Genomic DNA, 27,180 nt, shown 5'->3' on the forward strand with positions numbered 1-27,180 from the left:
TTGAAGCGAAAGTGTTTTTATTCACAGAAGACAAATGTGCATTACAAACGTTGTGAAAGCATCCCCTGCCATAGCTTAAGCGCAAACATGAATATAGACGGCAGACTGCGTTCTTTTTTATTAATGATTTTCATGTCTTGCGACTTTCTCCTCATACATTCTTAAGATCCAGGTCACATGCTTAAGCTCGAGGTCAGATATCTCCAAGTATGTTTATTCTGATCCATATGAATCCAAATAGAACAAAAAAATATATTGTATCTTCTGAATAAAATGGTTCAACGTAAATGGATAAAAATAAATATGGTTGATAAAATTTGTACATGTACAATTACAGTGAATTTAAGGGAGTGTGGGCTCTTAGTGAGGACCTTATACACCATAAAGAGTATTTGTTTGACAGCGTCATACATGTGCCGGCGCTTGTGCCGGTCAATGACTGGCGTCACTTTGGCCATTCTTTCGTCATTAACTGTTCAATTCGGCGTCTATCCCAACTCGCTCGCATACAGTATTAAGTTCAAATTGTTTAAATGCTGTTTCTTTTCAAATACATTACCATTTCGCTGCCATATATCAACTGTTATACTGTTATAATTCATCTACTCTTCATATCTGTTAAATATGCCAATTTTTATGTTTCATATATTTCTGTCTGAACTGATGAGCAAGGCCATGTTTTTGCTTCAACATAATGTCAATAACCGATTAAGTGTATTTCGAAATTAACTCTATTTCTTTTTTCAGTTCTCCTTGAATAATATTGTTCTCATTTCATGCGTAAATAGAAAACCAACGTCATGTACAAATCAATACTCTTGTCACGCTGAATGATGGTCGTTTAGTGACATGTTGTTGATGGCTTTAACGCCATCTTCACTCGAATACATCAGGTTGAATTCCTTTGAGTTAAAAACGAAATTTTCCAAAATCGATTCTGTCCTTACAATTCTTATAGTCACAAGAAGTATTCTTTGTGCAAGATATTCGACTGCTGTATGGCTTTCACCATATATTAAGAATCATGTTATCTTCACTGGACGCTTCATATCGTGTAGTTGCTTGAACCAGAGATATTTCCATAAAAAAAGGTCCAGAAAAAACACACTATTATTTTCACTTCTTCACTTGGAGCGGTTGTGGGGCATCGAGTTCACAATCTGTATGCGTGGTTGAACAGGCAAGACTTCCATAATAGGCCTTAAAGTGACGGCGAAACTGTCGACTTGTGGCACAGTAGATGAATACGTTACACGCATGATGGGATAGAGCAATCTCTTCCACGATCTTCCTACTAGCAAAGTAGGAGAAATAGCTCTGCCAAGTACAGTCATTGCCCATATCATCAAGCGGCATGGATTTGCCAAGTTTGACACTGGTTTGGAGAGCGTACACAATGGTGACTGGGAGTTTGGTGAAGATGAGATAGAAGGAAATCCAGAGAAGTGTGACTGTGGTTGCAGTACATCGAACGTTAGCCGTTCGGTAGTCGGACTCACTAATGTAGAGTTTCCCCACACTCTTAATCTGTCTCAATACACAGATATTGAGAATGAGGACAATTATCGGTACCAAAGCGAACATTACCATCTCCGTTGTCCAGTTCCATACTATGTAGAACTTACTACTGTGCTGATAGTCGTCATTTTCCCGGACTTGACATTCCTCTGTGTTCTGTCCGATGTGCCAGAAGTATCCCTGTGGCAGCGATATCGCAAATGATGAGGCCAAAACCAAAACAATAACCTTTGGCGATCGCGATGATCGAGAAAATCTTTCACACTCAAATGGATGGCATACCGAGAGAAACCTTTCAACTGTGAAAGCTAACACAAGAAGCATACATATGTATTGTGTTGCTATGTACATAACGTTCCAAACTTGGCACCATCCTTGTAAATCTAGAGCGCCACGTTGCCATGGATATTGAAGTTCGTAAAATATGTGTAAAATAAGAAATGTTATGTCTGCAATGGCCAGGGCTGTCAGGTATGATGCTGAGGTGTTGCATTTACGCATTCGACGGAGAAGCCACACCTTAGCTGAAACAATGTTTCCAATTATTCCTATGGCACACCACACAGGGGTAACATATTTGTCAATATCAAGGGCAAATGGAACGTAAGCACGCAGTACTGAGGAGAGATCATCCCATCGGTTGATTTCCACTGCTGTAGGTGACGACTCGGTGCTGTGGTTTGATATGTTGTACACAATAGTGGCCATTATCTGAAAGAATACAACTCATTGTTAGTAACGAAGTGATTGTCAATTCATTCACTTTGTGTATTGTATGCAATTAGAAACAACTTATTATTTATACACTTACTAAAATTGATAAACAGCCTCTTTATCACTAATAATTTCAATGTTAATTCAACCTGTATCTATCTAACACTTATGTATCCTAATATAATCATGTACATTAATCAAAAGTCGAGAAATTGCGTCTGTTAAACTAACGTCGTCCGCTCTGAAAGTGTATCGTTTTGAACATGTTCATGTACCTTTGTGTATGATTCCGTTCTGTGCCAAGTTTCAATGACATAAGACTAGTGCAACCATAACAAATAATGCATCACGTTTCACTTTCACTCAACTGTGTGTATATGTTGTATCACAAGATTGACCAACATGTTTCATTAAGTATAATATAATGCATTTGAATTGCGATAAATCAATCCATATTTGTAATGGTCATCATACAGAAATCACTCGAATTGCCGGAGATCGACCTCCTTCGCAACGATAATATACATATATTTGGTATAACGATTTGGTGTATATATACACCAAATATATACACACACACACACAAGTATAAACACAAACACGCCATCTCCATGTGCTCCAATTGCCATTAAGATTCCACTAGAAGGGCAGTTACAGTCAAGACCATGACCACTTTCATATTGACCGATAACCCTGGCAACCGAATCCATAACTCCATTAAACATATGACAGTGAGATTTAACATAGAAGAGTTAATATTTTCATTTCCAGTCATAAGAAGGATCAGATGGTGGTCAATGGAGGGAGTATAGAACAGTGTGGTTATATTTTTATCACACTCCTTTTAGGAAATCTGTTTCAGAATTGATCCAATATATCTTATGCTTGCCAACAAATGACGATCAGTTGGTGATCACGATCAGGCTCAGTGATTGTACAGATTGGGTATAAATGCAATTGAGTCTTCTTTTTGCTTTCAGTCAGTGATTTCCCTAGCCAAGAGTTGATTATTTACAACCCGCCGTAATGAAGTCGGAATACTCACTCAATCACGCACACATTTACTCACATGACACAAGTACTGGTATGTACTAGAATATGACAGAAAATGAAATAAATAAATCGCTGCCCGAATGCTTAATAACTGAGCAAAGAATTAGCTAGTTGGGAGAAAAACCAACAGTGAAACATAAGGTTGTCTAACTGTACATAATTAGACACCTCTTATTTCTAATTTGGAACCGAGCAACCACGACGACAAAAAGGCTTTGAAAATGTCTTTCTTGGAACGCCAGCTATCTTAGAACGTGTCGAAAAGGGGTCACAGTGACAAACGTATATTCATGACTTGTTCAAAATAAATGTTACAAAATACACAGTGTTTCAAAATAAAACCCTTTCCATATTCAAAAGAAAGCTTTGCCAAAAGCAGAGTCGATTGAACGATTCCGACTTCATATATATCGTGAGCATGTGTTTATGAATCATCATAAAAAAATGTTCGTTTGTTGTTTAACGCCACACTCAGCAATATTCCAGCTTTATGAACGCGGTCTGTAAATAAGCGAGTCTGCACCAGACAATCCAGTGATTGATATCATGAGCCTCGATCCACGCAATTGGGATACGATGAAATGCATCAACCAAGTCAGGGAGCCTGACCACCCGATCCCGTTAGTCGCCTCCTACCATGAAAAAGTGATTATACAAGGTTGGAACTTACGATACAAGTCAAAATAGGGAATTGCATATTTGGAAATGTCCTCCACATGTCTACCATAAACATTGTGAAATAATAAAAGTAAACTGTTTGGTCCAGACTCGATTATTTACAGACCACCGTCATATAGCTGGGATATTGCCGAGTGCGGCGTTAAAAACAAACAAACAAAACACAATCTTTACAACAAACTTGATCTTAACAAAAGCTACGGACGTCTATCGACATTAAAATCCGTAAACAAATGTTCGACAAAATTAGCCTGGTCGTGTACACTAAAGCATATACCTACCTAATATTGAAAGTTTTTTGGAATAAAGAGTATATGATAATTTCAGAATATCGACAAACGAAATGAGTTTCATATTTTTTTTGTTCTTTAGGTATTTATCATGAAAATAATCCTACGCAATTGACTTAACGTATTTTGGCAGGTGAACTGTTTTAAAACGAGATATTGAACTGGTAAAAGACGTGTGAATTTGCTCCACGATCAAGGTAAAGGTGATAACAACACCGCCTCGACAGTTTTCACAAGCATCTCTAAATATTTATCTAGTGGTGTTCTGAACTACAATTTCACCGGCTCTGGTGTTGATTTGCATGAAAAATAATACCTTATAATCAAACACACAACGATAAGATATCTTTCTGCTGCTAAAAAATAAATATTATCTCTCCAGGTGGTTCGTTAAAGCGTTTATCATAGACTCTGTGCCCGGATTATCAAACGATTATTGGCTCAAAATCGAAATACAGCATTGCAATGTATTTCAAATTGGTAATTATCAATCTCTGGAGCAAGTTCATTGTGCAAACATTTGTTTTCTTCTTCACTCATATGTTTCTATAGAGTTATTGTACAGCAATATGAAATATGGAACACATATTCAAGACACAGGTCCACCGCTGGGGCAGGATAAGCTTACATTTTCGCGAGCACCTCGAATCATCACTATTTATTAGTGTTTTAAGCAGAGATTTCTTGTGGCTATGGTACGGTCAGTGTTTAACATATTCACGACACCATACTTGAAATGACACAAGAAACAAAATAAATAGAATAGGTTTAATCACAGACGAAAGTTACTAGTTGTTCTTCTTTAAAATTGAATTTATATATTATACACCGTTCTTCAGCGTGACCCCCATGAAGATCTTCAGCAACTCAAGTTGCCGTTTGAGGCGACTAACTGGATCGGGATGTCAGGCTAGCGGACATGGTTGATACATGTCATCGTATCCCAGTTCCGTAGATCGATGTTTATGATCTCTATGGCCGAATTGCCTGGTCCAGATATCATTTACAAATTACCGGCATATAGCTAACGCACGGTGTCACACAACAAACTTGAGTGCAGGGGCAATTATGCCATAAGCCGCTAGCATGAGTTGAATTCCTCAGGTGTGTCTCTGAAACCCCGGTTATTTTTCAAGATATGTCAACACCATACCCGTTTCGGTTTAGGCTTTCCTTTCACACATAGCTGACCCGACGTGATACAACTGACATACTCTTCAAAGCGATGTTAAACCCAACTCACCCAGTGTGCAATCAAACTCTTTTAGGCCAAAATCACTCGATCATTTGGTTGCCGGAACGCTTCATGTATAGCGATATTTTGCTACTTAAATGTCCACCTCATCTGATTCTTTCGAAGAATTTGTCGATTCAATAAACAGTCTGTGCAAAGGTTATAAAAACATAAACATCTTAACTCAATAATGTGATAAAGAGTGATATCCAAAGTGCTGTTGTTTTAACGTTTGGCAGGAAACCATTGCATTATCTCGCTATACTTGAAAACAATTAATGTGACTTCACTTTTGATGAACACACGTTAATTAGTCACGTGGGAGTGGCCTGAATACTCCAATGACTTTGAGTGAGTTGGGGTTAACACCGTTTGTAACAGTAGTTCAGTTATATGAGGCCTGTGAACGGTATGCGGAAGGAAAGCCGGAAGACGATTACAATTTTCGATAAACCTGTGTGGTATGGTGTTTCACGTCACAGCGCATTGATCATATTCGGGGCGAATCTGTTTTTTGAATCCGTGATCATCCTGGCATTGCGTCTCTGACGCTAAGGAAACCAGCGATCTATTAAGAAACTTGAAAATGGTGCTGTCTGTCCGGGATAAATAGTTATATGTATTGAATATCCGCATTCCAGGATGCCTAGGCTTATATATTTAATGTTCACTGAAAATGACAACGATCGTAGACATTGGAGTGAGTGAGTGAGTATGGTTTTACGCCGTTTTAGCAATATACCCATGTGGACATTTGACGACCAGGTGCATGGGTTATGCAGTTTACACATCTTAGAATAATTCAAATGTATATTGAATTTGAACATGTGAATAGCTTTTGGCAATTACGTGACAGAACTTAGTGAAATGGGGTTTAACGTCGCGTTCAAGATTGTTGCACTTATATAGCGATGGGCATGCGCGCGTGTGTAGTAGTCCGGACTAATGCCGATTTAATTGTGCTAGCTCACTGAGATACCATGCCGCAGTTTAACACCAATACCCAATCTTTTAACGTATTTTGCGTTGTATAGCGTCTTTTGGTATGACGCGGGCGGGGGTCGAACCCACGACCTTCCGCTCTCCGGGCAGACGCTCTACCAGTAGACCACGGAGGCGGTCTGCACATTGTGTTGCAAAGCAATACACAAAAGGGACATCTGTGTCTGCTTTTGGAAAAAGATTGAACATATCACTTGCATTTGTAAGAAAAAGAACGCCCACAGTTATATATATAATTGATTTGGTTAATCCAGTTGACGCTGTTGGCAATGTTCTCCTCGTATCTTCGAACACGATCGACCTAAATTTACATGAACATGTATGCTGAGCATACTGCCGTAAGCTGCCTCAAACAGTAAAAAGATGAACGTGGTTCTCAAAGAAATGAGACACCCTTAACCACGCAGATTGACATCAAGAGGTTATGCATTAGCAACGCCAGTCGAGACTAATTCAGCTTGCACAACCCTGACAGGTTCTTGATCCACCAGGAATTCTCGTTTTCGGGTTACCTTGAGGAGTATATTTTGCTAATTCTAGTGGCAGTAAACAAAATCATTTTATCTGTGTTAATGAGAGGGTCGCCTGTATGTTTCCACTGCACATCAAGCAACATGAAACACAGATTCTCGAAAAAGCAACCACTCTCTGCAAATCCATGGGCAGTCTTAAGGCCTTTTTTCAGGAATCCATAATGCAGTTTCCATTCGTCTGAAGTATATGTAGATAGGAAACGTTAGGTTGTGATATTGCCGCAAGCCTCAAGCCATAAAGTACGCGCTTCTATCCTGTCTTACCATAATTAGACCTGGCTTGTACAAGATGTAAATATTCTTTGCATGTTCCGCTTTTCCATCAAACTGACTGGAAATCAATCATTGCGTCTAATTGCTAGCTGTGCGCATGCTATATTTCAGAGGCATTGGAAATCTATGATCAATGTTGTTGGTTCTTGCAGCAGCTAGATGATACATCTACAGTTAATACTTATTGTGAAACAAGTGAACGTTGACAAACAATAAAATCAGAGTTTAACTAGGGCATTAACCATTATTATCTTGGGGGTTGCCAGGGATTTGTGTCAATGTGTTTTAGTGAAAATTATGTATATTGACACAAAGTCGTAAAAAAGTGGTTCTACATCTTTATATTTGATATTTGACACAGGTAACATAAGGCTGGTTTTTAAAAAATATATATTTCGACAACCTATATGAGTGAAGAAGTGAGTTTGGTCTAACGCCGCTTTGAACAATATTTCAGTTATATCACGGCGTGTCAGCTTGATGTGCCAGGAAGGTGCACATATTCAACGTTTACCACTTTGCTGAAAGGCATGGGTGTGTGTTGCTGACAAAGAAACATAATCAGGGCCATCCGTAATTCGAACCTACGGTCATAAGTTTCATAAGGGACAACTTGGCAACCCATGACCCCAGTCTAAAACGAGAAGGGCTAAAATAAAGCAAAAACGTAACAAAGTAACACATATACACAATATCACAACACCAGGTGAGAGCGAATGAAACAGTAGTTCTATGTTTGCACTGCCCTCTAAATTATTGACATCATTATCATTATCATTATTACAGTTAAAAATAAATAAATGCAAACTATGATTATTATTATTATTATTATTATTATTATTATTATTATTAACAGATTAAAATAGGAAATGCAGCAAAGAGGGTTTGGGTGATCCTGGCACAGTCAGGCTGGTTAGGCTCATCCATCAGCTCAGGGCCCTTGCCCCCTCTACACGCAGCCCAGACAGTGAATGGGATTTCTCCCAGGAAGAGCTGCCTAGTCAAACCCACCGAGACCTTGTCGGAGAATGTCAAGGGTCCCCAACACTGCAAGCCTTCTGCATTACCCAGATTGCCAGAAGGGCTGTATTCCAGGCAGCAAATCCGGGTACTCTCCCAATGTCTGTCAACAGATTGGGAGATGTCAAACCTAAGGCACCGAGAACAATGGCGAATCGGACAACTTGGTACTTGGGATGCAAGCGTGACATTTCGAAAGCGAGGTCCGCATGTTTGCCACGTTTTTCCTGAATCTTGCCAATCACATTTGTGTCAAAAGGGACAGAAAGGCAATGATATAAATGATTTCATTTGATTTATCAAAAAGGACAAGATCAGGTTTGTTGGCCTAGATACGTCTAAGGCTGTAAAAGGGCCTATTCCAAAGAATTTTGTATTTATCATTTTCCATGACGCCCTCTGCCTATTCTGGGTCGTACCATGGATGGACCTCTGTGTCAAAACCAAAAGCATGGCGAAGACGGTAATAAAATGATCGAACTACGCCATCATGTCGCTTAAGATACTGTGTTTGTGCCAAAGCTGGGAATACACTTGCAATGTGTTGGACACTCTTGTTAAACTCATTGCATAATCTACATTTGATATTTTCATTAATCAAACTACGCCCTCCCATTATGATTGTGATTATGATTATTGCCATAGTACTGTGGCTGGCAGACAAACCGAAAACTAATTTTATCACAACAGTAGTCTTTACTTGTTTTGACTCTAAAATAATACTATAATATTAAATGGAAAGTGCCACCATTTCAGGTTTTAATACATAGTTTAAGCTACAATGACGTTATAACTTTCGTTAGATGTGCATGGTTTCAAGCAATGGGAACGCGACTCTTCACCGAATGTCTGTGCCTAAAACGACTCACCAGCGACTCCATTTCAATCTCGAATACTATAGACGTCCAATCAACACTGCAATAATACCATTCCCATTTGATTCCTACATTTATTTGTATTAAATGTTGTGTTTTGATGTTTTTGTCGGCCTGGATCTTACATCAAAAATAATTTAGGCATATTAGATTGCAAAAAGCTCCAGTTCAAATGTCAGCCGATAGCCTTCTGAATGTGAATGTTAACACGGTGGGTGAAAACGCTGCGCACAGCTGTATCGGGAGGTAGCAGACACAAAAGGCTTCAGATGATTCCTGAAATAAACATTTAAGAATAATCCGGCTTTGTACGTAAATGAGTCACCATTCTAAATCAAACTCGATTGACGTCTTCCTTCTGATGTGTAACTATCTCACATAAAACGTGATTAATTAGTCACGTAGGATAGCTATTACGAAGGATCTTTGAATGTAATTTTATTGCGAAAAGAAAGGTGTAATTTCGTTTGCACACATTATTTCGCATTACGAAAACACAAACAATGCAGTAGGGTTATTTTCACAGCTTTTAAGATACTACCGCAAATCCTATATCAGTTGGAAATATATCTGTACAATAAACATCGCTGATATTTTGAAAAATATCTAAACCGAGTTTGTGATTTCTTATAACAAGAATACGACAGTTTCAAAGCAAAAGCAACCTTTCCAACTGCATATAAGGCACAGTCCAATTAATTGGATTTACCTTTGATAATCACAGAACGTCATGCCAGTAAGGAGCATATATTTAAGGGTGATTCGATCGTTCAGTCAGTTCTATGTCTCGTTTCCATGCTGCGTTTGATAACGTAAGGCAAGACTAGGACATATTGCAAAGAAATAGGCATCCCCATGAGCACAAATTGTGCTCCGCTGCTGAAGTTATCCTTTAGACTTTCGCCTCAGAACTTCTGCCCGGACTGATAACAAGGGCATTTGGGTGTTAACTTCAGGTCCAGGTGTATCGGTATTTGATATCGTTCAATCATAGTCAAATAGTTAATTCCCTTCCACTGACTTACCTGACTGAACCATAAATAAAAGAGACCGATGACGCCGTCTCCTCTATTTAGATCTCTGCATAAAGATTCAAAGTGACAGATGTGCAATCGAGCCTGCTTTTTCAACGAAGATGTCAAAGAGCGTCCTACGACTGTTGCTCAAACGTTGTTTGAACAGGGTAACAGGGCCTTAGAAAAACTTTCAAAAAGTTGTAGGGTAAACATGTGGAGGACATTTTTTTCCAAATTTGACGTGATGTCTGACACTATTCCCTATTTCGACTTTAATCACATGTTCATTTCAGGAGAATAACTAACTTGCCTTATCACGTGTTTGTGATGGGTGTCACCGGTGGGGTAAGATACGCTTTTGCGTAAGATACCTTTATGCGAACACATGCTATCACTATTAAATAGTGGTTATTAAATACATGCTTACATGATAAAATTGGAATCACACAATCGACTCAGTTTTTAGCAGAAATTTCTTTTGATTATGAAAAGGGATTTGTCACTTATATTCTAATGGTATGAATGATCTTGCTTTGTATGTAATAACATTAATTAGTTTCTTCAGGTTTAACGTCGCGTCCAAGATTATTGCACTTATATAGCGACCTGCATGAACGTGTGTGTATGTGGCTGCTTGTACTTGTCTGGACTGATGCCGATTTGTAGTGCTAGCTCACTGAGATACCATGCCGCAGTTAAACATGAATACCCCACCCGGACACAGTATACTGACTCCGAGCCGACCAGTCCTTGTTTTAGCTCCTCAATGTCGAGCGCCAGACAGGGTAACAACAAGTACCATCTTTTAACGTCTTTTCATATGAGGCGGCCGGGGATCGAACCCCTGACATTCAATTCTCCGGGTGGACGCTCTACCTCTAGACCACGGAGGCGGTCTTGTCGTTATCATATGCGCATTGTAGGGGACAGGTGATATGTTTTGGCTATTACATCACATATACAATCTACGGATATATATTTTGGTGATAGATGTGTTTGCAACTTGATTTTGAATGTGATACAGCAAATATACGAGTACCTTCACGTAATACCGATACACAAGGAGACTTGGAACATATTGTTATGACTTGTTTGTTGGGAACATAGGTAATCAGGTACCATCCGGTTAGGAGTATTTCAAATATGACCCTTTGAATATGTTACATGTAGCTTCACTGAAATATATATTTTGTGTCGTAACAAGCTCTTGTACACAAACTGACTTTGTTGGTGTTTAGCTCAGGAGGTTATAAAACTGAACCACATTTAATCAAACGAATGAACATATGGATTGAGGCCGATATGCGTGGAACAGTTTTTCCCTTGTGGTGGAGAAATCCCCGAAATCAAGCAGAATATGCTTGACTGTGATTCTCTCTGAGGATTCCAACCTTTCATAGTCTTGTGTATATCTGATGTGGCCAATACGACAATGTCGCATAATGATCTCAAATAACCCAAGTAATTTAATTACTTGTAATTGTGAACATCTACGTGGGTATTCCACTTCATATCTCTGATGCAACATCTAATATCAGGTTTGATATCACTGTATGGGATCAGAATCGGTGTCACATATTTGTTCTGCTTTTGCTGCAGAGAGAGGCATTGTGTTAAAAATGATTCCAACATGGCTAGGCAATAAACAAAAGACGATGTCGTATTGGCCATTGCTAAAAATAATTATATAATTCAACACTTTCTATTGAGAGTGGATGTCAGCATGAATTATTGTTGATAGCCCGACGACAAGGAAGAGAGTCAGAAAGGAAACAAGAAAGAAGTGAGTGAAGCTCACATACCCCCGTTATCCCCGCTGGTCAACAACGAATAGTAAATACTTTGTTAATTAATGAAATATACCTGTTGTTTTAAGTCAGAGGAACTGCCCTTTCCTTTGTAACCCAATGAGGATGCATTATGTTTGAAATGAACACAAGTTTTTGCAAATATATTTCAATCTAGTGTGGGAAAATCAATGCTTAGCACAACATACATTCTTGGAATCCTTTGATACTGGAAATTAACCACAAAGCATGACGCATACTTATTATACATTAAATGAAAAAGAGCAAAAGAGAATTACCGTAGTTCCTCTATCAAAAATGTGTCTCCAATAAATGTTGGGTGATTACAGAGTTTCAATGAAAATCTCAATCCCCCATTTCATTCTGATCTCTACTGCTGTATCAACGTCTGCCATAATTAGTGAAAGCCGGGCATATGAGGAAATACAGTATTTGTAAAATGACTCCCAAAACGAACTACCTGATTTGTTAAGACTGCCAGTTTCTTATATTGAACTTGACTTGTACTGCACTATGGTCAGAGTAGTAGACTGGGACGTTTTAAAAACTCAGATTGAGTTCCAGTGACAATTGACCCCCCCCACCCCCACCCCCTCCTCAAAATCTCAGATGTTACCAGTGTTCACTACGGGGAAGTAGATCACCATGAACACCTTTGAATAAAAATTTCATTGAGGAGTTACATAAGAATTATCAAAAGGACCAAAAATTGTTGATATAAAAACACATAATTGGCGATTTATGACTTAAAAATGGAACAATATCATATTAGAAAATCAATAAATTAATAATTTCCATCTAGCCTTAACAGATATGGTACAGAATTCATAAATTGAAACTAACGCAAAGCACAGATACTTATGATGATCTACAGATGTGGAAACAATTTTGGAAAATATATTAGCTATACAAAACCAGTCATCAAAATTTCTAAATTCCATCATGTTTCCATGAAAACAGCAAAAGAGAAAACTTTCAGAATCTTATAAAAGATAAAAAACAATCACAGCAAGTTTGCTGAAGCTAGGATACATAATATTGTAAACATGGATCGTACAAAAACTCTACCCAAAATTTATGTTTCACCATGATTCCATGGAAACGGCAAAAATAAAACAATTCAGAATCTTCAAACGAGCAAAAGGCTCAAGTACTCATTGTGGTAAATATGTGTAGCAAGCTTGATGAAGCTAGGGTGCATGGTTAAAAAGAAATTGGCCGTACAAAACACCCACCCTAAAAGTTTAAGTTTCTAATGTTTCCATGGAAACGGCAAAAATTAAAAAAAATCAGAATCTTCAAACTAGCAAAAGGCACAAGTACTCATTATGGTAAATGGGTGTAGCACGTTTGGTGAAGCTAGGGTGCATGGTTAAAAAGAAATTGGCCGTACAAAACACCCACCCTAAAAGTTTAAGTTTCTAATGTTTCCATGGAAACGGCAAAAATTTAAAATATCAGAATCTTCAAACTAGCAAAAGGCACAAATACTCATTGTGGTAAATGTGTGTAGCAAGTTTGGTGAAGCTAGGATGCATGGTTAAAAAGTTATGGGCCGTACAAAAGCTCGGACGGAAGGACGGACAGACGGAACGCTATATACCCCCGATTTACTTCGTAAACGGGGGTATAATAATTAGTTAATGTTTTGATTGTTTATTAACATACTCTCGTGTTAATATGGCCTTTGACTCTGCCGTAAAGAGTTACCATGTAATCATGATGATCTTGTCCGGGATCCAATGACAGTGGCCAATAATCACATGTTTATGAAACGATACAAGATATGATTGTGCATATCGTGACAAAGGTTATACTTCTGATATTACAGTGATGTGTGAGAATAGCCCTTGCGACATTTTCGGCTAAAATCTTTCTAAAGGCGGACTGCGTTCCAGGATCTTGTGTCCATTTTCCCTTTATGTCAAGACGTTGAAATCGAGACTTTGTGCCAAACTGAGACAGTATCTGTGGTCATGAATGTTTAGGGTATTATTAACTGATACAATAATATAATGTTTGTTTGAAGTTTGGATCAAATATGCTGAGACTGCCGGTTAGGACGAGCCTAGACTCCCTTTAAGTAAAACATGTAGAGTGTGGTATCAGACGGTTTAAAATTTGGTATCATAAGAGGGTCAACACTTTCCTAAAAATGTATTATTCACTTAATGTTTATATACTTCAACTAACGTATCTCGAATTAACGTATCCTCGCACACCGATATTCCATTGATCCACTGCACTCCTAAACGGTAGTCAACCAAACCCACATAAATTCAAATTACCACATGATACTTCATCGTATCTACTCTGCAATCCTTGTCCGTGTTAAACCAATCACTACATCAACTCGACAGCTCTTATGCACAAACAGGTAAATTCAGATATCGCTCCTAACACGTCCTTAATACATTGCTACGGTGTCCATTCCCATGTTGCACTGTCGTAATGCTAATTATCAACTGCCTGAAGAGTTTCCTGAAGTAGAATCTCCACTGGGGCGATGGGCCATGTGTTATAGACCCAAATGGAACTGGTGATAACGTCAGCAAAAGTAAATTAAGCTCAAGGCAGAGAACTCTAAACTGCCATATTTCACGCCAAGAAGCGAATTAACTTGGAGAGGAAAAACGACGTTGGGTTGGAATCTCTTTTACATGGTAGGGGTCAATAACTTCTGATTGATGATTCACTGTAAAATTCTACAAAGGAAAAATGGGATGAAAATGTCATCGAAATACGTTTTTCAGCACGAACAGTTTCCGAAACGATTATCCCATTTTCTGACCAATGAAGCCTTTTCGTTGTAATAGACCATGTGGCAGTATCGGTATTTTGAAATATTCGATATGTCGATAACACGTATAAAATCGTTTATCAATAACCTTTTACAGCAAACAAAAGAATTGGCTATAATAAATTGAGTGAGTGGTTTGGATGTAACGCCACTTTGAATAGTATTCCAGTTATATCACGGCGTGTCCGCTTAATATTGGATGAATGCCTGCAGTGATGCATGTCTCTGACCATTTGGTGAAACCCACGAGCACGGGTATGGTGCTGACAAACCCAGAAATATAAGTTGGATTCGAACCAAGGTTTCATTGGTTCCTGGCGTGCCTAAGGGACACAACATTGTACAGGGAATGGTGGGGCCTTTGAAGACAGGGCCACCTTTGCCCCTAAAATAGATTGAGATACAGTCGACGTTAGGATATGATTTACGAATGGTCGCATTTCTTCATCCCATCGTTTGAATACAGTGTTCACATCATGCACTTGAAAGTTTGATGCCGAACGTTCTGACAAACACAACTATCATTACCGTACATCAGTATTACTGACAAAGGGTCGTTTACGAACTCGTACCACTTCGTAGGTTAAAGGAAGTCGCCATATTGTGGTGAGTTCCTTTAAAAGGAACATGGTGCTCTTGAAGAAATCGTTATTTCATATCACTGAAAGTCACAAGAGGAAATTGTTTGATTCATACTTTGAAGATGAAAACAACAAATCCATTATTCAATTAAGTTTGCTTCATGGCATCTTTTTCCAAAAATTAACACTCGTCTTTTACTATCGATTTTCAAAAAGAACAAAATGTGGGTATATATGTGTTAATCAATATTTGTGTTATTATACATCTGTATCATGCATAAATCTACGAAAACTATGTCCCGTTATGTTATGGGGTAATATTATTTTTAATTGTCCAAAGTAGAGCTTTCAAACTTTAATGTGTCTGGGACTCGTTTGAAACAATATCAATTGAAGGGGGCATCTGGTTGAATACTGGAATAACACTGTCATCAAAAACAGCAATTAAACGTGTACAGTGAATATCGAGTATTCTGTTACACGTGCATATTCATGCATACACGTTGTGGTCCTGAATACTGCCTTCCGTGCACTGATCATCATCAACGTTGACACTTGAATGACCATGAGCAAGAAATGACTTGAATGGAAGTGTTGTGCCGTGAGATATGAAACACCATGGTAGGATAGGCAGGTTCATCTTGTTAGCAGCCGCCAATAGTTATGGATCGAAAGAACAGGAGCAATGGAAAGACGAGTTACAACACTGTTTTCGAACGGAGAAATGTGTCGCAATCATGATCCTACTGTGGGCTCATAAGGTAATGGCACTGTTAATAAAAGATGATTCGTTTGATGGAACACATATGCTGGAGAGAGTTACGAAGCATCCGTGATGTAAAATTTGTGATCGGAACTTATCAACATGTATAACTGTCCAATAAATTTAGGTTTCAGTATCAACAATATCCATAGCCAATTTAAAATGAGAACAATAATAGTCAGGACAATGATTTCTACAGAAATTACACCTGTAGCACATTACTTTGTATGTATCAATATCAAGTAAAATCACATACCTTAACTGTAACTGTGGTATGGGATGGAAACTTGTTACAATATCACTGTATTAATATTTCTCAAACGTGCGTGCTGAGAGCTCTGAGAAACGCAATGGTCAACTCAACCCCAATAATTGACGCGTGCGACGTAGAAATCAGGAAGTTAAATCCCTGGACAGTCTGCACTTCCGGCTCCAGACAAGTGAAATAAATGGCGTCTGAATCACGTCTGTGTCGTTGAATCGTGTTGAGAATACTCACTGTGATTAGGACCCCAACAAGATTTGATCTATTGAGTGTTTCCCAGCAGTGCCAAGTCGTTCGCTGTTTCCAAGATCTAGGAATCTATGGAGCAAACTACTAGCAAGGATCAGTTAATGGTTCCAAACGTATTGATTGGATGAGAAATTGGCCCTTGACCTCTTTGACAGCTGAACCGCGTTCAACACTTAATCAATGTACATGGTTCATTATCACGTGGTTGATTCATGATTACTTTCATATTAGTTTCGTTTTAAGCAAAAGCATGAAGTGTGAATGTCGATATACTATGATCTGTTCTGCTCAGGGGTTATTCAGGATCAGTCACGAAGATGTCAGTTATATTCGTAGTATAACAGTTTGAGATTGCAAGCATATACAATAGTATTCAGTTACGGGTAGAGTCTACCGAGTAAGACGCTGTCAGAGCAGTTAACAAAAAGACAATTTGGTCGCACAATGGAACATGTTTGGTTCATTACTGAATACTTTACCGCGTTACGTGTAACGTCATAAAGCGTGTGGGCCCGTGAAGATCCGGGGTAGAATAGGTATTCAGCAACTCACGCTTGCCTTAAAAGGCGACTATGCCTTGTCATAAGAGGCGACTAACGGGATCGGGTGGTCAGGCTCTTTGACTTGGTTGATGCCTGTCATCGATCCCAATTGCGTGGAACGATGCTTATGTTGTCAATCACAGGATCGTCTGGTCGAGACTCGATTATTTACAGACCGCCGTCATATAGCTGGAATATTGCTGACTGTGGCGTTACACAACAAACAAACAAACATAAAGCGTGTGAACAAATGTTAGAGAACCACCGAACGTCGTGAACGTCACATCAGTTAAAACGAAGTGACCAAAAAAAAGATTACCATAATCATAAGAATGTCCATTGCACGATTCCGACAATATCAGAAGTAAGCGTTCATAATCACTACCAGTTAGTGATGACTCCAGCTATTCGCGAAAAGGGGAGCGTATCCTGTCCCACCGGTGGCACCTGTCACAAACACAAACAACGGGAAATCAATGAATCAATACAATGCGGAGGAACGGTACACCGGGAATGGACCATGTGACGTTATATCCTCGACTATGGCATTATTGAACATACAAACCAGAATACATGGAGGTAAATAGAATAGACACACTTGAGTGAAACTGTGAATTTTAGCTTTTTCTGTGGTGTCTCATTTTGATCTGGAAATATTTCATAAACATATCACTCCACCTTTGATGGGGATATTTTCTTTTCTTACTATGATATATAAAACTGATTATCATAATATACTGTATATGTCAAGTGTATATTAGAATAGAATGACACATCTGATCACCCCTATCAAACGTTGAGTAGGATGTATTGAATGAGTGAGTGAGTGAGTGAGTATGGTTTTACGCCGCTTTTAGCAATATTCCAGCAATATCACGGTGGGGGACACCAGAAATGGGATTTACACATAATGTATTGGATCGTGTACGCAAATTCCACGCGCCAAAACACGTTGAATCGTTGGCACCTGTCCTTCCGCCCATCGTCATTCCTTCCGCTACACATAAACTTGATGGTATATTGAATTTACGTACATTTATTCGTCTCAATAAGCCCTTTGTCGTGCCCCGTCCGCCATAGACGACCTTGGCCTTAAAAAGAACCCTGTGACAGAAAAAGCGATTCTCGCTTAAAAACAATGATGCCATGTTTTTCAGTCCTTAATGATGAAAGGCACTTCTTTAATGTAAAGTTAACTGGAAAATAGTTTAGAAATAATATTAATGGACCATTGAAAGTCAGTGATGACAACATTTGTTGTTATTCCGGCTATATGACCGCGGTCTGTATATAATCGAATCTGGAACAGACAATCCAGTGATTAATATCATGAGCATCGATCGACGCACATTGGATCGATGACATGCATCAACCAAGTCAGCGAGCCTGACCACCCGATCACGTTAGTCACCTTTAACGACAAGCATAGTCGCCTTTTACGGCAAGCATAGGTTGCTGAATATCTATTCTACCCCGGATCGTCACGGGTCGTTCACGATAAGGGTTGGCATTGATTGTTTGTGTGTTGCCGCGTTCCGCACCCATCAATATTCCAGCCATATGACGGCCGCCCTTAAACGACTCCACGTTATCAGGAAAGTCACCGTTCCTGAGCACCTTCTTCCCACGCAAATCTGTTCATGTTATCTCCACCTCTACAGCAATTGTACAAATCAAATAGTTTACAAAGTTTTTAAGACGGTATGCATCTAAAATATGCAGCTTTACAAACACGGAGAGGAAAACACTGAAAAGAGACAATTAAGCCGACCTCATTGTGTACACTTAAAAAGAATGGAAAGAGTAAATAGATTACATTGTCCTATCCTAAAATTACGTTGTACTGTTATAACATTCTCCCTCACTCTTTCGACATCAACAGATGATAAAGCATCATTTCATGAAGGAAATAACTTGGCTTGGGGCAGTTACGACTGTTACCAAGGTTTCATATCACACCTTACGCTGCAGCACATCGCAGATGGTTGACGTCATGGAACTAGCCACGTATTTGGTGTTAAAGCAAATAATAAGCGTAAAGTCAGATGTACATGTAACTAACGATTCATATTCTCCATGAATAGGTGGTTATTAAGAATGTTTTAATGATGCTGACACTGTTGTGTTCACTTAGCATGCCGAAATGACAAACAGTAGTGTTGAAAAGTAAGCATGATTATCTCTCCATATTCATATTGTTGCTAATGAGCAAGACATGTCATGAAACACAATATTCAAAGGAAAATGTCTTACGATGTGTCTAAATATACGATTTGTGCTAAAAGGATATTGATTACCATGTATGGCCTTTTCTTCTACATGGTGTTCAAAGGACCACCCCCTGTCACTCACATAGAAGTTAATGACCGTAGGGGCACGTGAGGGCTAGTCGTCTTAGTCTCAGGCACGTCAGAAAGTTTATGATAGATGATTTCGTTTAGCCCTGTGTATGTTTCTAGGCTTGCAGGTCCATACATACCTGTGCTAGTTGGTTTCACCAAAGCGATAAATGTCTAAGATGGGTATCACTTCGGGATTTCCTTCCACATCGAGCTGAAACTGTTCGCAGCGATGTTAAACCAAACCCAATCACTTACTCACTTAATAATGGTGATGATGATTTAAAACACGTTTGCATGCACGAATGGTGTCTCTTGAAAAATACATATCAACATAATTCAAAATAGCTTCACATTTCTGTCATACATATCTGATAATGTATCTTTGAAGAAAGTGAAAGGATGATTCACTGGACATTGTTATACAGAATATGTTACACAGAATAGGTCCCAAAGTTTTAATATGGATAAGCCGTTTGGACCTTGTTGTCCGGAAATATGGGAGTATGATCCTATGTGTGCCAGGATCGTATGATTGAATCTCCGAAATGCCCTGATTGTGATCCTTGGCTTATCCGCACCATACCAGTGCTGTTTTTAAAGCTAATGACCTTCATCATCTAGGGCTTTCCCTAACACATTTAGCTGACGCGCCGTGATAGAACTGAGATCCTGCTAAAGTTAACTCACTCATCGATAACCCACTCAGTGATGTCCATTTGATAAGATTCAGCTTGATTCATGGAACTCCGTTGAGTGTGTAAATATTTCCCTTGGAATCAGTTTTTTCCATGTGGATTTCGTTTCTACTTTGCTTTTTGCTCCCAGTTTGTCTATTTCGGCAGACTGGTTGTTTTCTGGCATTAACGTTGTATATTTTTATTTCTGTAGAATTCACATGCGCTGATATGTACCGTGTATTATCAAATCTCGTTTCCATATCATGTCTTTGAAGAGGCTGTATGAATTATTTGAAGCCATGATCAAACCAATTTTATTCTATGGGTGTGATATGTGCGGCAATTCAGACAAACATAAAATATGTATGGAATGGAAACTACTACCCACTACTTTGCAACTGCAAAGATGATATCTTGGTCAAACCCTTCCACATGGACACAGCTCTTATAGACTTAGATACTCCTGTTGGATATCTCTTCTTCACAAAAGTTTTGAAGGTGCTTGGTTACCCTATATATGGCCAAGGAAGGGTTGCTTATCTTTTTGGATCAAATGCATAATTCCTCATAAACTACAAGACACAATAAACTTGCGTTCTTACTGCACAAATACGGACACTTAGAAAACGCATATTTTTGTAAAAAGGGCAACTTGGTCACAAAAATGAAATTAAGTTGTTCTGGGTATTTAGGCGTGAGATTATCAAACACAACAACGTCGTCGTACGATTCGAATCTCATTCGATGCGTTTCGAGATGCACTGCCAAAATCGTTTCCTTGTGATTCATTTCAAAGTTGATTATGCGTTATCAGTGAGTTTAATTACATGTTATTTCGATTTCAGTCAGAACTATCTCACGCCAAGGTAATAGTGGAATTCTTTTTTTATAATCTTGTGTATAAGTTGAAATAACGGTGGATTCATTAGGACTTTCGAATTCTAAGAATTCTAAATATATTACAGTACCGAGTCATTATACAATTTTATATCATATGAGATCATTTCCTTGTACACTAAGGGACAAACGTTACCGGTTTAGTTGTTCATGTAGTTGAAAATAGAAAAAAATGTTGTTAAATTTGATTATGTCTATTTAACCATCAACCATCACGAATCATTATGTCTGCAACAATTTCTCAAAGGTAATCTATGGCTGGGTAATTACGAAAAAAATAGGTGCAATGAATATTGGGGAAACAAATGAACTTGCATCCACATGACCGTACCATGTTTGAAACGCTGTACATTTGTGCCGAAAAAGGTAAATGTATTTATTTGTAACGATCAGATGTCGAAGATACCCAGCAGCAGCGTATTGGGAGACATTGTAAAAGTTTTAACTCAAATTAAATTTCAGAAAGTAAAACCATGTAGAAGTATACTTTGAGTGCTGACTAAGCGCCAGTACAGTTATGTTTTATTTATATAATATCGCTAACTTAAAATAGTTAAAAATCAAACGTAAGATAAAATCAACTAAGAGGTATAGTTTCTGTTGATACTAAGTTTGTAAAGGAGAACCATCTAAATAGGCATCAAAACAAGACGTTTTAAAATTAAGAATAATGAATTATTAATGATGCAAAACAAACAAGCACTATTCCTTGTGACAAACATTCATACTGTTCACAGCCTGTGCACATGAAGCATACAGTGACCTAAACGCTGCAGACGAACTGTTCATATGATTACTTGAAACAAAACATGCTACAATTATAACGATAACACTATTAAGGTGAGATCAGATATATCCGTCAGTTAGGTAATAAATAAGGTTAGCCTATTAAAGAAATAAAGTGTTAGAAGAGTGGAGCACTCCGCTAAGTGTTATTCAACATGTTAAGATGCAGACAAAATGTTAATAGTTTTATAATATTTGACTAAACTACGGTCTAATTAGAACTCGAAGCATTAATATAATTGACTTATAAGTCATAACAGACGTGCCTTTAAAAAAGGCTCATTTTAATTTAAACTATCGATGCTGATTCTGTTGGTTGTGATGATTTCATGAGTACACAAGTTGATGAATTAAATGCTTGTGAAGGCATCTGCGTTAATAATTACGGTTTTGAGAGCAAAGTCATTCGACGAAATATCAAGTTGCCCAGAACTCGAACCAGGTTGGTCCTGCCATTGTGTGGGATTGCTGCCCACACCATCGCACTTCCTCCGCCGAATACATTCACTTTCTGCATGCAGTTTTGCGCACGTCGATACTCCCACCACATCGCCTGGACTAAGCTAAAAAAGCATTAATCATTGCTAAACCACACTTTTGTTCATCCTAGGGAGGTCGTACAGTGTGGACATTGCACCACCTACACTGTAGCTACCTCTGACGTCGTAGTCGACTATGTTGGTCCATCAACATGGTATCTCCTTCAGACTGTCTTGATGGAAAACTTGCATCACGTGGCGGTTCCTCTCCACCTGGGCTGATATCCTACGCAAATATGGTTTGGCGGATGATGTAGAAGTTGCCATGGTGGTCATTTGCCGTAGGTATCCAGCCTGGGCGTAACGGTCTGGGGCTATGGCGGTCACAAGTGGATTACCGATCTGGGAAAGTCACGTGAAGTCCCTTCATGTTTCCAGCGACTCGTAATGGTACGTAGGGATACATGAAACGTCCTGGCTAAGGCCGACCTGGATTCATCCGTTTCCTTGTAACTGATGGCGTTGCTTCTTGCTGCTTCACTTCGTCGCGGCATGTTCCAACTCCCGTATAAAAACAAACAAACAAGAACATAAAACCCTGCACTTTCATAGGCCTTTTGTTTATGTTTCTCGTGTAGATCGCGCACATTTGTGATTTGCACATTTGCATTTTGGCGACGAGCAATGGTGATGTGTTTTGACCACCATATTGCATTAATATCCTGTATCGCTATGTGTATTGTTCACATAGTCAAAACAGTTGGCAACTCCCATGAGAGAGGTAAGAACATTCTGAGGAATGAACTTTCAGCACGTTGGTTTCCGATTCCTCCAGGTTTATGGCCTCATGTGAAAATGTCGTTTTGAATCAAGACACAGAACTTGTGTTGAACGATTTGTAACCATGGGGGAGTCTTGGGTTCACCACTATTACCCAGAGACAATAGGCAAAGGAGTAGAAAGATATAATATCTCCTCCGATTAAGAAGGTAAAGTATGTGCAATGTGATGGCTTTCTTGAATTGTAAATGAATCCTTCTGTGGACTACCTCCCTAAAGTTCAGATTGATTGAATGATTGTTTGTTGTCTAACGCCGCACTCAGCGGTCTGAAAAATAATCGAATCTGGACCACACACAATCCAGTAAGTGACATCATAGATCCACACATTTGGGATACGATGACATGCATCAACCAAGTCAGCGAGCCTGACCACCCGAACCCGTTTGTCGCCTCTTACGACAAATATAGTCGCCCTTTATTGCAAGCATGGTTACTGAAGACCTATTCTACGCCGGATCTTCACGGCTCCCTAAAGTTCAGATCACTAATGACCAATATTATACTATTCGATTTCGCATCTGCGTGTGAAGATCAAAGCTAAACGTGGTGGAAAACTCACAAAGGTGTGTAATTCCACGAGGACAATGTACCTCGTCGCACGTATGTCGTCGCGATGGCTTCAATGTATGATTGTGGCTTTGAACTTATTTAAGATCCTCCCTTCATCAGAATTGTCAGTCAGATTTCCACCTCTTCCCAAACTTGAAGAAAGAACTGTCTGGCAACTATTATGCAAATAGTGACGACGTCATTTCGGCTGTGGAGGACATCAGTTGGATCCAGGCACTCTACATCGTTGGCAGAAGTGTGTGGACCTCGGAGGGGTGAATGTTGAAAACTCCATCAACGCCGTCAATCACTGTCTCAGAACTGTTCCACCAACCCTGGCATTCTTTCTTGCTGATTTGCTATTAACTGGTTAACACATGCATGACAACTCACAGCCTTGAAAGGGTTCCTGAGGTTATTCTTTCCGCGAAGCAGGGTGCGTTCGGTCGATACTACGCTGCCTTTCCCAGACACTGTTAAGACTGAGAGTCCAGTTGCAGCTTTACGAATCTGAACTAAGACACTGATACAGTTTTTCTTGAGTAAAAACATTCATAACATTCAGATATAGAAATATGCCAGTTTTGAATTTTACCATTACAGTACAGCACGTCGAACGTAAACTACTCAATAATGAAAACACTTTCCCTTTCAATATGTTTAGGAAAGAAATGTCATACATTAAACTGTATATTAACACAACATAAAGACGAGCCATCAGCAAATGACAAATACCGCCAAATTCGAAAGAACAATTAATGAACTTACTATTCTTTAATTCCAACTTGATGAGAGGAGAAGTTCTGTCTAATCTGTCTGTCAGTATTTATTGAGCTATCAAAACAAAAAATACCATGGAATTGGGATTTGGAACTTTGTATTTCTTTGACAGGTACTTACCAGGTATGGACCGAGTTAAAGTCAAACTTGTTGCCATAGAAACGGCAAAAAATATAAATCCTAAACACTCTTAAGTTACTGTAGCAAAAGACATCATTTGACAACCTGGTAATTGTGTGTGCAAAGTGTCATGAAAGAATACCTATTCCACTTTAACCACTGAATATTACACGTGTCAAGTTTGGATGAACAATGTTGAATGGTTTGTTTAGTTCTGCTATTTCCATGGAAATAGGGGAAAATCAGATTAAAAGGCACTACTTCAGCCATTTGTTAATACATGTACCAAGTTTGGATGAAAAGACTTTCCGGGTTTAATTTGAAGTTGTTCTCGGAAACGAAATCCACCACCAATTTTAAAGTCAAAATTGTTTCCATGGAAATTGAGAAAAAATGAAAATGAGAAAATCATCCGCAAATCGAAAATGCACCACTTTAGGATCTGTTTGATAAATTTGCCAAATTTAGTTGAAATATATGAAACGGTTCCGGAAAGAAAATGATTACGGACGGACGAGACGACGACTATATCCCCCTGCATTAAGTGAGGTGAGGTGAAATTGGGTTTAACGTCGCGTCCAAGATTATTGCACTTATATAGCGACGTGCATGTACGTGTACGTGTATGTGTTTGTGTGGCCGCTTGTACTAGTCCGGACTGATGCCGATTTATAGTGCTAGCTCACTGAAATACCATGCCGCAGTTTAACATGAGTACCCAACTCAGACACAGTATACTGACTCCGAGCCGACTAGTCCCTGTTTTAGCCCCTTAATGCCGAGCGCCAGACAGGGTAAGAACAAGTACCACCTTTTAACGTATTTTGGTATGACGCGGCCGGGGATCGAACCCCGGACCTTCCGCCCTCCGGGCGGACGCTCTACCACTAGACCACGGAGGCGGTCCCCTGCATTAAGTTCCGTGGGGATAAAAAGCTTTGAGGTTAGCTGCCTTGCAAAATATAGGCTTAAGCTTCTTTCAATATGAGAATTTGTTTTGATTCAGCTGAGAGAGTACTCCTGTATATTGTTTTAACATCTGAAACTGTTCATAAAGAGATATATAAATTTTTGGAGAGTATTCAGTCACATTTGTCTAGGCGGTTATATATTATAAGGTATATATATATATATATATATATATATATATATATATATATATATACACAATTTCTACGTACAATAATAAAAAAGAATACTGTCCTTCAAAACATAATGGACAGCACTATGTCAGGAAATAATAGGAAATCCGAGAATTCGCGTTGGAGATTGAAGTATTGCCCCATCCAAAAAATGAATGGTGCTTATACTCTGATACTGTGAGGAGTTGAGAGACATTACGTTGTACACATAGTACTCTTTGAATAAGCTATGACCTGTAAAAGAAGCAACAAAATGCATTACATGAACTGAGGCCACCTGGTCGCGATGAAATGGAATTACCCCTCATGGTTACGCAGTTTCGTGTTATAATAGAAATATCATTACCAAAAGTTGAGAAAAGATATTATTCATACGTAAAGATGTGGTCGATAACCCTATCTGAATTAATTGGTTTTCCTTGTGTATGTCCCACTGATATCATTGTATGTGCGTAAAGATTAACCGAAAACTTTACTATAGTATCTCCTCATGATGCGAACAATTTACTTGCTTTTGCATGACGGTCGCCACCTATGGGGCAGGATACGCTCATCTTTTCGCGATCACCTGGTGTCATCACTATTTCATGGTGTTGCATGTACGCGTGTTCCTGATACAATCGGATTCGACTCTGCTTTTTGCAGACATTTCTTGGCTATGAAAAGGGAATTGTCGCTTTTATATACTTCAAATTCAGCAACTTAAGTGTACATGCATGTAATGTTCACAGTAAGTTACTTTTCCGATAACTCGGAAAAGGTATGGTTAGAAAAATACAGAACTTTACAGAACAGTAAGATGACGAGCTGTAACATTCTGTGCGAATTATACCTACATTACATGAGGTTGGAATCATGGATGAATGGTTACTTAATCTAGTCCTAACTAAACGAAACTTCACGCTCTTCTCAATTCAACTGACATGAGTTAACGTAATATTAAACATACATATTGTGAGCTAAACACACATACATGTCCAAACGTTACAATCTGACACATCTAAGTAGACGTAGCATCCTACGAAGGTATAACAGCAACCTACCTCGTGTAATGAAAGTCACTTAAAGAATCTGTTTGATTTCATTCCGGTAATAAACTTTAGTATGGAAGCCCGTGAACAGCACGCCGTTTGTCAATACGTCCCACCACTTCTCCTGCTATTGATCACGATATCGTCTTACTTTGTCCGTGGCATTAGCCAGGGACTCCAACAAACATGAGACTGCGTCACCAAGGTCCTCTGTAAGAGATCCTCCCTCAACCCTCACTGTTTGTTATTCTTGTCCGTGGTTTAAATGCTGTTGTGTTTGTCCAACCCGTCGCCTTATCTGCTGGGAAACAGTCACACGG

General features: G+C 38.9%; 1 protein-coding gene across 1 annotated transcript; it reads right to left on the bottom strand.

The window, feature by feature from the left end:
• On the bottom strand, positions 1-27,180 carry LOC124142430 (probable G-protein coupled receptor B0563.6). The gene is made up of 2 exons (XM_046510894.2): positions 26,873-27,180; positions 1-2,229 (listed from the first exon to the last, which is right to left on the bottom strand). The coding sequence occupies exon 2, from the start codon at positions 2,224-2,226 to the stop codon at positions 1,117-1,119; it is 1,110 nt and encodes a 369-aa protein (XP_046366850.1). The 5' UTR covers positions 2,227-2,229; positions 26,873-27,180; the 3' UTR covers positions 1-1,116.

The sequence above is a fragment of the Haliotis rufescens genome, unplaced genomic scaffold (genome assembly GCF_023055435.1).
Source record: "Haliotis rufescens isolate VD_foot unplaced genomic scaffold, xgHalRufe1.0.p SCAF_1, whole genome shotgun sequence".
Lineage (NCBI taxonomy): Eukaryota > Metazoa > Mollusca > Gastropoda > Lepetellida > Haliotidae > Haliotis > Haliotis rufescens.

Excerpts from the sequence above, each read along its gene's own strand:
- LOC124142430 (XM_046510894.2), bottom strand. The coding sequence starts at position 2,226 with ATGGCCACTATTGTGTACAACATATCAAACCACAGCACCGAGTCGTCA.